This window comes from Mustela lutreola, chromosome 10 (genome assembly GCF_030435805.1).
Source record: "Mustela lutreola isolate mMusLut2 chromosome 10, mMusLut2.pri, whole genome shotgun sequence".
In the NCBI taxonomy this organism is placed as follows: Eukaryota; Metazoa; Chordata; class Mammalia; order Carnivora; family Mustelidae; genus Mustela; species Mustela lutreola.
Genome location: NC_081299.1, coordinates 9,118,113 through 9,131,545, shown reverse-complemented (window position 1 = coordinate 9,131,545; position 13,433 = coordinate 9,118,113). Strand labels below are relative to the sequence as shown.

General features: G+C 46.3%; 1 protein-coding gene across 1 annotated transcript; it reads right to left on the bottom strand.

Moving 5' to 3' along the window:
- Window positions 1–1,084: 1,084 nt before the first annotated feature.
- On the bottom strand, window positions 1,085–12,906 carry CFAP107 (cilia and flagella associated protein 107). Its single transcript, XM_059136335.1, has 4 exons — window positions 12,581–12,906; window positions 5,962–6,075; window positions 2,594–2,771; window positions 1,085–1,485 (listed from the first exon to the last, which is right to left on the bottom strand). The coding sequence occupies exons 1-4, from the start codon at window positions 12,692–12,694 to the stop codon at window positions 1,304–1,306; spliced, it is 588 nt and encodes a 195-aa protein (XP_058992318.1). The 5' UTR covers window positions 12,695–12,906; the 3' UTR covers window positions 1,085–1,303.
- Window positions 12,907–13,433: the final 527 nt, after the last annotated feature.

The following is a 13,433-nucleotide window of genomic DNA, read 5'->3' as shown; positions in this document are numbered from 1 at the left end:
TTCCCCCCCTACCTTGATCATTTGCTAGAGCAGGTGCCAAAAACGTCAAGGAAAAGATCCATGGAAAAATACTTCTAGTCATTTCTTTTTCTCCAAAGCAGAAAAAACACCCATTGGTAGTGATAGATGTGAGATGGGCTGGCAGGGCGTCAGAATTGTACTATTTCCCTGCCCTGGTGGACAGCCACGTTCTAAAGGATGGAGCTACAGAGGGTGACCTCCTTTCCCATGCTAGCAGGAGGATTGCGGCTAGGGGGAGGGCAGGGCTCACTTGTCTCTGACTTGGAAGTGGGAGTGGCTGAGTTCTGGGAAGAATAAGGGTCTTTGGGCATCCAGATGGGTTGGGGTCTGGACAGAGGTCCACCTTGGGGCAGGGGTGTAGGGAAGCAGCTAGATGGGACCCAGAGTGGGGAACAGGACTGGGTCATGGTGAGTGAGGGACAGCGTGGGTTCAGAGAGGAGCCCTAGAAGAGACAATGGCTCATTCGTTCGTCCAGCCAAGGATAATACACCTAGCGTCTCCCCTCCAGTAATGAACGCAGCCAGGCAGGGTGGAGGCAGAAGGCAGAGAAGCCCATTCTGGGAAGACACGGGCCATCGTGCTTCTCCAGAGGTTGGACGCCATGTCAGGTGGCAGAACGTGCCTCGGGGGACTCCATCCTGGGCAACGACGATCGCACCCAGTCCCTGAGCCAGGACACAGCCCCAGATCTTCTGTCCGGGGGTCCATCCTCCTTCTGAAACACTTGCTGAAAAATTCCCCATCCTCAAACCCGGAAAAGGATTTGAGAGCTCGGAGGTGGGAGGGAGATGCTGTGTGTCTCGCTTCCTCTGAGCCCTGGGTTCAGCACACCCCTGCTGGACCCCTCCCCGAAGGCCAGCTCCTGCGGGGTGCCCTCCCATAACCACATTATACTACTCCGTGGGGTTCTGCAGTGGTCTCATGTTCAGATCCCCTTCTGTATGGACCAGACCCTCCTTCCTGGAACATGTTACCTCTCTGGGCCTCAGTTTCCCCTCATGAGAGATGAGGGAGAGGGTCTTTTGCTCCTCCGAAGGATTCTTCATATATATGGCACTCCATTGTGTCAAAGAGCTTTAATTGTGAGATGGAAAAGAAAGGAACCTGAGGGTTTGGAGGAGGGGAGGGATCCGTGAAACACAGACCATGAGTCTAGGGGACCCTTGGCGGGGCCAGATCGAAAACTCGGAGTGTGTCTGCCGCCGCCTGCTGCCTGACAGGTCCAACTGCACAGCGGGTCTCCGGTGGGCTCTGCTCACATTGCCCGTGGAGTGGCCGCTCTCAGAAGCGCGGGACAGGGTGCAGACGAGGGGGAGGGACAGGGATGGCGTGCTCGCGCCGGGACAAAGCATGCCGTGGTGGTCTGGGGTAGGACGAGGTGTAAATGCTCTCTCTCGGGGCAGCCTGGGGTGCCAGCCATCTCCACTGCAGCTGCTCATAGAGTCCGTAGTTCGTAGGGGGAGCTGCAAGAGAAAGCTGCGTCTGGGTGAACGGGCCATGGACCGGCCAGGGGGGATGTGTGGTATGAGGCCCTGGAGGCTTTTCGGGGCTGCAGAGCTCCGGAGGGAAGAAGGGCTTGCAGGAGTGTTGGCTCAGGGTGGGGCCCGCTGTCAGCATACTCAGGAGGAACAGGAGCTGGTACGTAGGCCTTGGAAAACGCAGCCCCACGAGTGGTGGACGGTGAACCTGCCAGCTCCTGGGGGACTGTCCTACCCTAGCAGGGAAGGGAGCAGTACAGTCTTGTGAGACTCATCCCAGGGAGAAACCCTTGCAGAAGTCATGAGGAGTGACAGGCACCTCACCATCGGACCTAGGTCCCTTGGCATCGAAGTGTAGGAGTACAAAAAGTTGCGTGCAAAGAATGAGGGTAGCCTGAAATGTCCATCAGGTCAAGGCGCTCTCTTACAAAATGCCCTCAAAGTTCTCTTGCTTTTGGAAGGACAAAACCCACACTCCTTGTGGTGGCCTGGGAGCCCTGAAGCGGTCTTCCTGCTGTGGAGTGTCTCCACTCACTATTTCCTCTTCTGGGATTCTCTCCCCCCGAAATTCCTATCAACTCAACTCTCTCTTCCAGAAAGACCATCCCTTCTCCTTCCACCCAAAGGAGAGTCACAGGTAACTGCCTCACTTTGTGGCCCTTACTGGGTACCTTCCCCTCGTGACACATACCCCAGTCCAGAATGATCTTTTTTGCCAGACTTTAAGTCATCCATGAACAGTGTCCGATCCCGGACCATCTGGGATGACACTCCCCAGGGGCAGGGATTTCTCCCCATCTGTCACTCCTGTGTCCCCCAGGTGCTAAGTCAGGGCAGGGCACCGGGGACCTGGTCGTCACTGTCTATGCAAAGATGATGGATCTGAGTTCAGTGTTCTTACTCCTGCCACCCGTGCTCCCGGTAAACCGAGGCCACCGCGGTGCGCAAGGGAGGGCGCCAACCCACAGCCAGCATCACCTCCGTGGCAAGCAGCAGCCCTGAGGGTCAATAGGGTTCGCCCCCTCTCGTGTCATTCTAACCCTCTCTGGGTGAGTCTTTCGGCACGGGGCGGAATCCCGAATTAGACGAATACCAAGAAGGGGGAAGTCTGATTTCTCTGGGAGCCACAGCAGCTTGTGTCCACTCCAGGAGCGACGTGGGGGCAGGCCCGGGTTGTAACTGTGCCGGTTGTAGTGGTCGTCGTAGGTGCTGATCAGATGGCGGTGGGGGGGCTCCTGGTGGTGCGTGATCAGGTGTTTGTACGGGAGGCCCTGGAGGGACAGACACGGCGGGGGGGGGGGGGGGGGGGTCGGGTATGTTAACGGATCGGAGCAAGGCAGACGCTGCTGCAAGGGAGGTGTGCGGCACTGGTGGCAAGTGCTGCTGCCTGAGCCCTGGGGGCTGCCACCTCTGAGGACCCCCCTGTGTATGTCCACTCAATTCATCCCGAGAATGGGCTATGGGGACACATTAAAATGAAAGGCAGGACACCGAGCCAAATAGGAAGCTGCAGAGCCCTCTCACAGCTGCCCCTGTGATCTGAAATTACATCCTCCGATGTGTCTCTAGGCTCCCCTATCCAAGCGCCTATTTCCATGGCCAGGGAAAGACGTTGAATACCAGGCCTGACATACACACCTTCTATTTCAATCAGTTACTATGGGAAGAGTCAGAGAACGCCCCATAAATTGCCTTCTCCCGCTGAGGATTTACGGCTCCCTCAGCTGGAAACGCGGGGAGGGATTTCTTTGGTGGGAGTTATTTACAAGGAAAAGAAAGCCATGTCCTCCTGATTCTGAGACCTTTGCCTGCATCAGTGCCTTTCCCCAGAAAATCCTCTCGGCCCTGGAAGGAGATCTTGGGGGGACTGGACTGATTTACAGGGGAGGATAATGTGGCTTTCCATGCCTGTCCTCTTGTCTGGAGCAGTCAGGGAGATCTGTGTCTGCTCTGGTCTGGAAATGCCGGCTGCACGTAATAAATAAGTCAGATCACAATGCTGCAGGGAGACGGGGGACGGGCACAGACACAGGGGATCCCAAGGTCTGCCTCACCAGGTGCCCGGAGTACATTTCCAATGCCAGGGAAAGCAAGTTGGAGGGGTTCCAGGAAAGCAATGAGGATGTATCACAGCAGGGAAAGGAGAAAGAGATTTTCTTGCTGTTCTTCTTGGTTTGGGGCATGGCCCAACTGTCTTGATGACACACCTGGGATCTTTGTTTTGATCAGGGATGGTCAGGTGACAGAGAGACAAGTGCCTCGGAAAGAAATTATTTGAAAAGTTCATTACTTTCCTCCCGAGAGGAGGCGGCACCACCACCCAGGATCACGTAGGGTGCCCCAGGGTCACAGAAGGAGAGAGCATGGCCCAGGACCTCCAGGTAGTTTCTAAGGGAAGGAACAGGTGAGGCAGGTTTAGCAAGTTTGAGAAGTTTAGGGATGCAGAGTTCAAATGATCTCAGCCGGCTTTGGGCTAAAGAAGTGCTTCCGGTTATTGGAGTCTGGCCCTGGAGTGATTTAAGGCAAAGGGATATCGGCTTGGCATGGGAGCATTATGTCAAAGAGACGGTTCGAGTATGGGATCTGGGTTGGTTGGTTTGTATCCTAAAGGCATGCTTGCAGGCAAGCTGCTTACTGTCCTAAGGAACTAGCCTGTCCTGGGAGGGCAGTCTGTCCAGGGTTAGCACAGCCCTTAAAATGTCAAACCATCTAAAACACAGAACATAAAAATTGTGATTAATAGACCTGCCTAGTGGAAAAGCACAGGAAGGGGGACCTCCGTGGCGGAGGCTAACCCCATCAATCCACACATAGTTGATTGAAAGAGCAGATGCGCCTTTGCCTGAGGAGGAGGCAGAGTGATGTGGGGATGGGAGCTGGCTGTCCGCGGAGAAAGAGCAGGATGAAGCCCGGGAAGAGCCGATGGGCTGAAACAGCTGTGCAGCGGCCGAGCTCTGTCCTAGGTCCACGCCCACAAGCAGGAGATCTGAACAGAGTCCTTGGAGATATGTTATCTGATTGCTTGGGTCTATTCTGTGTGTATGTTGGCAGGGGGCTTCTTAATTTTAATCAGATTATATAAAGACTTATTTATTTATTATTTTTGAGGGTGAGAGAGCAGGGGGAGAGGCAGAGGAAGAGAGAGGATTCCCAAGCAGACGCTCCGCCAACCACGGAAAGCCCAGTGCAGGGTTCGCTCTCATGGCCTTGAGATCAGGATCTGAGCCAAAAATCAAGAGTCCGATGCTTAAGCGACTGAGCCACCCAGGTGCCACTTAAACAGATTCCAAAGAAGTGCGTGTGTGTGGTTATCTCCTCATCAGGGTTCGTCATGAGTCCAAAAGTCTTTAAGAGAGGGCACGGATGTGTATCAAGAACTAGGCTAAGTACCTCTTCTATATGGACGACTGGGGAAAAGGAGCCCCAGATCACAGGTTCTTACTTCGACTTGCTTCTATGAGCACGCACTTGGGTCTTCGGCGCACACTCATGGTAAAGATCAGCAGCCCCAGAGCCCCAGCACGGTCTGCGGATGCCAGCGTGCTCCGGGGATATCAGCGCAACCCAGGCACGCCAGGACGGAGCTGAGAACGTGGTGCTGTTTATACGGACGTGACCCCAAACGCAGGCAACAGAGAGTCCACTCTGGCAGACAGTGAAGAGGGACTCGAGGATACTTCTTGCTTGATTTGCAGATCAGCCACCTGCTTAGTCCCTTACCAACCAGCTATGCTATTTCCGACAAGACCTTCACCACACCCCGGGCACCTTTTATCTGAAAATGAGGGTGCTGAGCCGAACAATCTCTCGGGTCCCTTCCAGCTCCAAATGCTCCCGTGCTGGCCATGCCCACCCCTCACTCCATGCCCCCGCCCTGAGCTTAGGCAGGTATGGGGTTGGGAGGTGGGGTCAGAGTAGGGGACATGCCCTGAGGTCATAGTGCCCTGGTTCCTTCTCCAGGGAACTGCAGCACAAGGGCACGCACCAGCACTCAATGAGCGAGAGAGGGCAGAATGACCCCTGACTTTTTATACAAAAGAACAGAAAGCTGGGGGATAGATGATTAAAAATCCTGTCATCCAAGCATCCCCGCTACTCGCTTTTGGAGGACCCTATGTGATTTCTCATGACGTGCCCCTAAACTCAGTATTTACCTTGTTCGTTGGTTTGTTTGTTTCCCACACCCTTTACCTACACCTGTTAGGAAAGTGTGGAGGAACTGGGAAACGATCCAGAAGAGCGCTGGGATACAGGGCAGGGAGAATGCTACCAGCTGGAGACTTGGCAGGTTGTAAATAAAGGTGGATGCCATCTGCAGGCCCCGAGGTTGGGGAAGGAGCTCAAGAGATCACTCCTGTGTCCCCCGAGGGGGAATTGAGCTTCGAAGAAGCTGGCAGGTGGGGACTCCCGAGTGCTGGCGGGAGAGCCCAGCCTGAGTGTGGGGCCGCCACTCCCTCTTACCTCAATTCTCCTCTTGCCGGACCACCTGGAGATCTGGTCTGGTCTGTGGTCCGGGAAGGGGACATATTCTTTTCTGTAAATGCACTGAGGTGTTTTCTCAGTGGCTTTGGTGAACTGGAACAAGATGAAACAGTCAAGATAACATCTCTGGTAGGCCTTCTCACATTCCCGCAGCAGCCCCGTCCCTCCTGGGCTAGGGGAAGCTGGGCAGAGAAAGGCTAACCTTGGAGCCCAAGGCGTCCTGCGTGAGGCAGGCTTACCCTTGCCCCTTCCCTCCAGAGCTTAGAAAGGACCATGCTCAGGCACTTGGCACCCTATGCCTCAGGAAAAGTTCTTGTGTCCCGGGACCACTTCTCATGGTCTGAACCTGCTCCCTCATCTTCTCTCTCCCTGTTCTCCCCTCCTGCTGGCCTCTTTCTTCTCTTTTTCTTCTTTGTTTTTACCTCTTCCCAGATCCACTCTTCCCCCCTCCCATTATATTGTGTTTCCTGGTTCATTTTTTAAAAAATTTATTGTGGAAAAATATACATAACAAAATTTACCTTTTTGACCATTTTTGCTTAGACAGTCCGGGAGCATTAAGTACACTCATATGGTTGTGCAACCATCAGTCATCACCTGTCCCCAGAACTTCTTCCTCTTCCCAAACTAAAACTCTGAACCGATTAAACAGCTCCCTCCCTCCCTCTGCCCCCAGCACCCACCATTCTGTTTTCTGTCTCCATGAACTAGACTCTTCTAGGTACTTCACACAAGTGGACTCATACAGTGTTTGTCTTTCAACGCCTGGCTTCTTTCACTTCGCTTGTCTTCGAGGTTCATCTACATTGTAGTATGTGTAAGAATTTTCTTCCATTTGAAGGCTGAGTAGCATTTCATTGCATACATACCCTACATTTGGCTTATCCATTCTACCTTTTGGCTACTGTGAATAACGCTGCTATGAATATGAATGTAGGAATATCTCTTTTCAAAATCCTGCTTTCAATTCTTTTGGGTATAAACCCAGAAATGGAATTGCTGGGTCATATGGCCCTTCTATGTTTAATGTTTTTAGCATTAGCATTTAGTAGTACTTATACTGTCTACAAGCAGCTGCACTATTATGCATTCCCACTAAGCATTCCAGTTTCTCCATATTCTCACCAACACCGGCTACTTCCTTTTCTTTCTTTCTTTCTTTTTTTTTTTTTTTAATCATGGCCTTCCTAATGGGTGTGAAGTGGTATCTTGTGATTTTGATTTGCTTTTCCCTTATGACTAGTGATGTTAGGCATCTTTTCATGTGCTTATTAGCCATCTGCATAACTTGGAGGAATATCTATTCAATTTTTCCCCCCATTTTTAATTGTGGTTTGTTGTTGAGTTGTAGGTGTTCTTTGTATATTTGGATATTAAGCCTTTATCATAGATAAGATTTGCAAACATTTTCTCTCATTCCAGGAGTTAGCCTTTCACTCTGTTGATAGTGTTCTTCGATGCATAAAAAGTCTTCAATTTTGATGAAAGTCCAATTTATCTATTTTTTCTTTTGTTATCTATGACTTCGGTGTCCTACACACAAAAATTATTGCAAACTCAATGTCATGAAGCTTTTCTCCTATGTTTTCTTCTAAGAGTTTTACATCTTACATCTAGGTTTTTTGACCCATTTTGAATTAATTTTTATATCTAGTGTAAGGTAAGGGTCCACATTCATTCTTTCACATTTAGATATGCAGTTTTTGTAGAAAAGATTGTCCTTTCACCATTGAATGATCTTGACAGTCCTTTTGAAGTCATTTGACCAGATATGTGAGGACTTACTTCTGAGTTCTTTTTCTTTAATCCCATCTGTTCATACGTCTACCTTTATGTCAGTATCCCAGTATTTGGTTACTGTAGCTTTGTAGTAATTTTTGAAATCAGAGCATGTGAGTCCTCCAACTTTGTACTTGTTTTCTTTTCAAGATTAATTTGGCGGGGCGCCTGGGTGGCTCAGTGGGTTAAAGCCTCTGCCTTCGGCTCAGGTCATGATCCCAGGGTCCTGGGATTAAGACCTGCATTGGGCTCTCTGCTCAGCAGGGAGCCTGCTTCCTCCTCTCTCTCTGCCTGCCTCTCTGCCTTCTTGTGATCTCTGTCTGTCAAATAAATGAATAAAATCTTAAAAAAATATATTAATTTGGCTATTCAGTTTCTTGAGATTTCAAGTGAATTTTAGGGTGGATTTTTTAATTTCTGCAAAAAAAAAAATCATAAAGATTACACTGATGCTGTTGCTGGTTTTAGGTAGTGTTGACATCTTAACGAGATTGTGTCTTCCAGTCCATGAACATTGGCTTTCTTTCCATCTATTAACATTGTGTTTTATTTCTTTTGACAATATTTTATAGTTTTCATTATGTAAATCTTTTGCCTCTGTGGTTAAGTTTGTTCCTAAGTATTTGTGTGTGTGTGTGTGTGTTCTTATAAATAGAATTTTCTTTAGTCCCCCCTTTTTTTTTTTTAATTTTATTTATTTATTTGACAGACAGAGATCACAAGCAGGCAGAGAGAGAGGCAGAAGCAGGTCTCCTGCCAAGCAGAGAGCCCGACACAGGGCTCAATCCCAGGACCCTGGGATCATGACCTGAGCCGAAGGCAGAGGCTTTAACCCACTGAACCACCCAGGTGCCCCTGGTCCCCCTTTTAGATCATTCATTGTTAGTGTATAGAAATGCAACTGATTTTTGTATGTTGATTTTTGTATCTTGCTACTTTGCTGAATTCATTTATCGGTTTTGACAGAATTTTTTCTGGGTTTTTTGTTTTGTTTGTTATGCGGTCTCTAAGCTTTGGTACATAGAAGATCCTGTCACCTGCAAACAGAGATAATTTTACTTCTTCCTTTCCAATTTCTATGCATTTTACTTCTTTTTCTTGCGTAATTGCTCTGGCGTAAACTTTTAATACTATATTGAATAGAACTGGCAAAACAGACATCCTTGTCTTAGTCCTGATCTTAGAGGAGAAGTTTTTTTGGTCTTTTACCATTGGGTATGATGTTAGCTGTGGCTTTTCATATATGGCCTTTGTTATGCCATGGTAATCAAACACTAAGTAGAATTCACCAAAAACACCATCTAGTCATGGACTTGTATTTTGGAGATACGTTTGTTTCTTTCTCATTATAAATCTATTCAGATTTTCTATTTCTTCATGATCCTTTCTTCAATATACATTGTCCTTCTTTGGCTCTTATACCAATTTTTTACTTAGAGTCTATTTTTTTTTTTTAATGATATCGGTATACCCAACCCACTCTCTTTTGATTGCTATTTGGATGGATAACTTCTTCTGTCCTTTCCTTTTCAACCATGCATGCCCTATGCCCTTAGATCTAAAGACCGTCTCAGAGGTGGCACATAGTTGCATCTTAGGTTTTGAGTACCCCCCCCATTTTGCCAATCTATGTCTTTTGATTGAAAGTTTAATTGATTTACATTTAAAATAATTACTGTCAGGGGAGGGCTTACTTTTGCCATTTTGTTATTTGTTTTCTTAGAGGATTTTTTTGGTCCCTCATTTCCTCCATTACTTCTTTTGTGTGTGTTTAGTTGATCATTTTCAGTGACGTGTCTTTATTTCCTACTCATTTCCTTTTGCGTATATCCTAGAGATATTTTCTTTGTAGATTTATCATGGGTTGTGTATACCATTCTAAAGTTATAATGATCTTTTTAACAACCTATTTTAAATGGACACCAACTTGACCGAGCTCATACATAAAAACTCTGCTTCACTACAGCTCTGCCACCTCCCATTTTGTGTTACTGATGTCATAAACTTCATCTTGATACATTTTGTACCCATTAACATAGATTTATAATTATTTTTATATTTATGTATTTATAATTATTTTTATTTTAAATCCTATAAATATAGGGGAGTTACAAACTAAAATTATAATAACCGTGGTTTTCATATGTGTCCATGTGTTTCTCTTTACCAGAGGTCTTCATTTCATATGGCTTTGAGTTACTGTCTAATATTGCTCCATTTCTTGTAGGGTAGGCCTAGTGGTCAGGAACTGCTTCAGTTTTTATTTACCTGGCGATGCTTTAATTTCTCCTTCATTTTTGAAGGATGGTTTTGCTAGCTATATTATTCTCAGTGGATAAATGTTATGAATTTTTTTGTTTGTTTTGCTTTATTTTTTTAACACTTTAAATACATCACCCCATCTCTTTTTGGCCTGCAGGTTTCTGCTGAGAAGTCTACTGATAATGTTATAAATGTTACTTTGTACGTGATGTATCATTTAGATTTTGTTGCTTTTAAATTCTTTTATCTTTGACTTTTAACAGGTTGAGTATACTATGTCTTTGTGTGGGTGTTTTGGATGTTTCCTTTTGGAGTTCACTGAGATTCATGGATTTGTAGATACATGTCTTATCTTCAAATTTAGGAAGTTTTCAGCCATTGTTTCTTCACATATTGTTTCTGCCCCTTTCCCTTCTTTCTCTCATAATGTGTATACTGGTCTGCATGATGGTGGCCCATAAGTCCCTAGACTCTGATCTCATTTCTTTACTTTTTATTTTGTCTCCTCAGACTCAAGAATTTTGAATGATTTCTCCTTAAGTTCTCTGATTCTTTCTTTGCTTTTTCAAGTCCACTTTCAGATACCTCTAATGATTTTTTTTCAATAAAGTTAATATATTTTTCTGCTTCATAATTTATGTTTGATTTTTTTGTAATTTCTATTTTTATTGATATTTATTTTGTTCAAATATTATTTTCCTGATTTCCTTTAGTTCTTTGTTCATGTTTTCTTTTAGCTCTTTATGCATATTTAAGGTGGTTGTTCTAAGGTTTTTGCCCAGTCCATTTAAGGGAAGACTGCCACTAACAGGGTGTGTTCCAGGATGAATGAAGTCTTGAGTTCTTAGGAGCTTTCTGAACATTCATCTTGCCTGAACCTGTGTATGTGTGTATGTGTGTTTGTGTGCGTTGATTTTTTTATTTGGTTTATATACACAGCTACTTTAAAATCCACACACTGGGTATGGTGCATAAACAATGAATCTTGGAACACCAAAAAAAAAAAAAAAAAAAAAAAAAAAAAAAAAAAAAAAAAAAATTAAATTAAAAAAAAAAAAACTAAAAATAAAATCCTGAATTTCCCAAAGAGTGTCTCCCCTGGTTCTTCTCAAGGCCTTTTATATTCTGTTGCATTGCTCCACCTGTAATTCCTGGCCTCAGACTTTCACAGGTTTGTAGTCCCCTAGCAGCTTTCACCTGCTGTAACTACCCTTGCTTTCAACAGTTTTCTTAGCCTGAAAGATGAACTATGACATGTTTTCCCTATCTGAGCTCTGAGTTAAGCAAAGCAGGGGTACCAATCCCTCAAGCAGCCTCCAGACAGATTAAAATGTTGCTCCACTCTCTCTGGGTTCAAGGGAAGGAACTAGGAACTTAGCCACTATTTCTCTTACACTCTACCCTACTGTTCTAAGGAGAAAATGAGAAAAGAGCAAGGTAAAATATGATGACATTTCCTATCATCTTGAATGTGACTTTCTAAATTGGGCATTTGCTATGGACCTTTGACTGCTTTTCAGAGATCTTCTGTAATTATTCTGGATAGGTTATAGTTGTTTCTTCAGTGTTTCTTTGAGAGAGTAAGGAGCTAGATCTTCTTAGTCTGCCATGTTTTTTATATCACTCCAACTCTGCTCTCTTTATGCAATCTCTTCCAGGTGTAGGACCAGCCCATAGTATCCTTGGGTACTATCGCGCCCACAGGAGCCTAGACGGATTGCTCAGCCAGTTCTCCTTGCCCTTGAACCTTCTCTTAAACATATCTGCCCCCCAAATAAGGCCAAGTGCAATAAGAACTAACAATGGCCACAGGCCACATCTAGCCGGAGGGGTGATGAATGCAAATGTTCTCCCTGAAAACAGCCTTTTCCAGTTCTCAGACGTCACCAACAACCTTCCCCACACTAACACCAAAGCTGCTAATTGTATCTTGTTCTCTTTTCCTTGTCCACTTCCCAAGAAGACATGAGGGTATCTCCTTGTCTCTGCAGAAATTTAAGTGGCTCAGTCTTCACTGCCATCACAAATACAGATACCCAATTTCAAGTAGGCCAATTGAGGCCAAGTATTTTTGTGTTGGCCTTTAAAGTACACTGGAAAAGTAAAAACTGAAATGCACAGGCAGGGCAAGATTGTGGAACAGGTGTCAGAGAGCCCACAGCTCATCCCTGGACATCAGTGCAAGCAGTGACAAGCTTGCCTTGGCATGTACCACACTCTGGGAAGGGCCAGACCAGGGAGAGCCTGTGTTCTTCAAATCAAGGTTCAGGGGAATTAGGGACAGGGAACACCAGATACCTAGAAACACTCCACTGTAAATAATGCTGGGAGGCTTAACTATACTGACACCTCTGTTACGACATTTTCAAGATATAATAGGGATCTTGATGATGGCTTGAATGTAACTCCCCTATGAAGAGCACAGAGATCCTAAAGTCACATTCTTAAGATGTAACCACCTATGACCCTTAATTTGGAAATAATAATGACCTCGTATCCTTCCTCTGCCTGCCAGGTCTTCCCCGGAGCCCTCGGTCCAGTTTCTCCCCTTGCTTACCTTCCTCCTCTCTTCCACCCAGTTTCCAGTGAGCACTCGGGTTGAGTACTTGGTCTCGACCTTCCAGCTCGGGGTAGAGAATGACTGTGGACTTACTGCAGTCAAAAACTGCATGGTAAGTGTTCGCCCCGAGGCTTTGGACTTGACACAGTTCCAGGTCTCGGGCGTGGGGAGATGTTATGTAGTTGCTGAGTTCAGGGTATCTTTTTCATCTTCCCAGCTACCCTTCTGAGTGGGTACAGATGATGACACCCTGCCAATTTCACAAAATAAACAGGCCCGAGGGACTACTTTCAGCCTCCAGGGAGAGGTGCTGTGATCTTGGATTCCCTACTGTTGACTGTCTCCATGGTGATAGGCTCTGCAGATAAATAGTCTCCTTAAGGGGGAAGCTGATTCTTCAGGAGCCAAACCGACCCCACAGAAGCAAATCAAACCAACAATAACCACCGCAAATGCAGGGCCAGAAGGACCTTATTTTCGTGTTGTCGTCCTGTGAGAGGCATCATTGTTAGGGTTATTTAACAAGGGTGAGTTGAGATGATTACATTCTAGGACTAATTCTATTACTCTAGTGCTGATGGGCTAGGCCCATGCAGAGATATTTGCATGTAGTCACTCATGTAATTCTCACAGCAGCCCTTTGAAACAGAGACCACTGTTACACCCATTTTATAGATGAGAACAGTGAAGCAAGGAGAGATTAAGTGGCTGTTTAATGTTGTCCACGTGGGAGAGCTGGGATTTGAATCCACTCTGATTTGGGCCTAGACCCCTGGGCTCCAGTTAGTGCTTGTCTGCCCCTTTGCCCAAGGGGTTTCCACAAAAAATCCTATCTTTGTGCTCAAACTGA

Excerpts from the sequence above, each read along its gene's own strand:
- CFAP107 (XM_059136335.1), bottom strand. The coding sequence starts at position 12,694 with ATGCAGTTTTTGACTGCAGTAAGTCCACAGTCATTCTCTACCCCGAGC. Across the intron at positions 6,076-12,580 it reads GGGTGGAAGAGAGGAGGAAG|TTCACCAAAGCCACTGAGAA; the intron begins GTAAGCAAGGGG and ends ATCTTGTTCCAG. Across the intron at positions 2,772-5,961 it reads CCGGCAAGAGGAGAATTGAG|GGCCTCCCGTACAAACACCT; the intron begins GTAAGAGGGAGT and ends CTGTCCCTCCAG.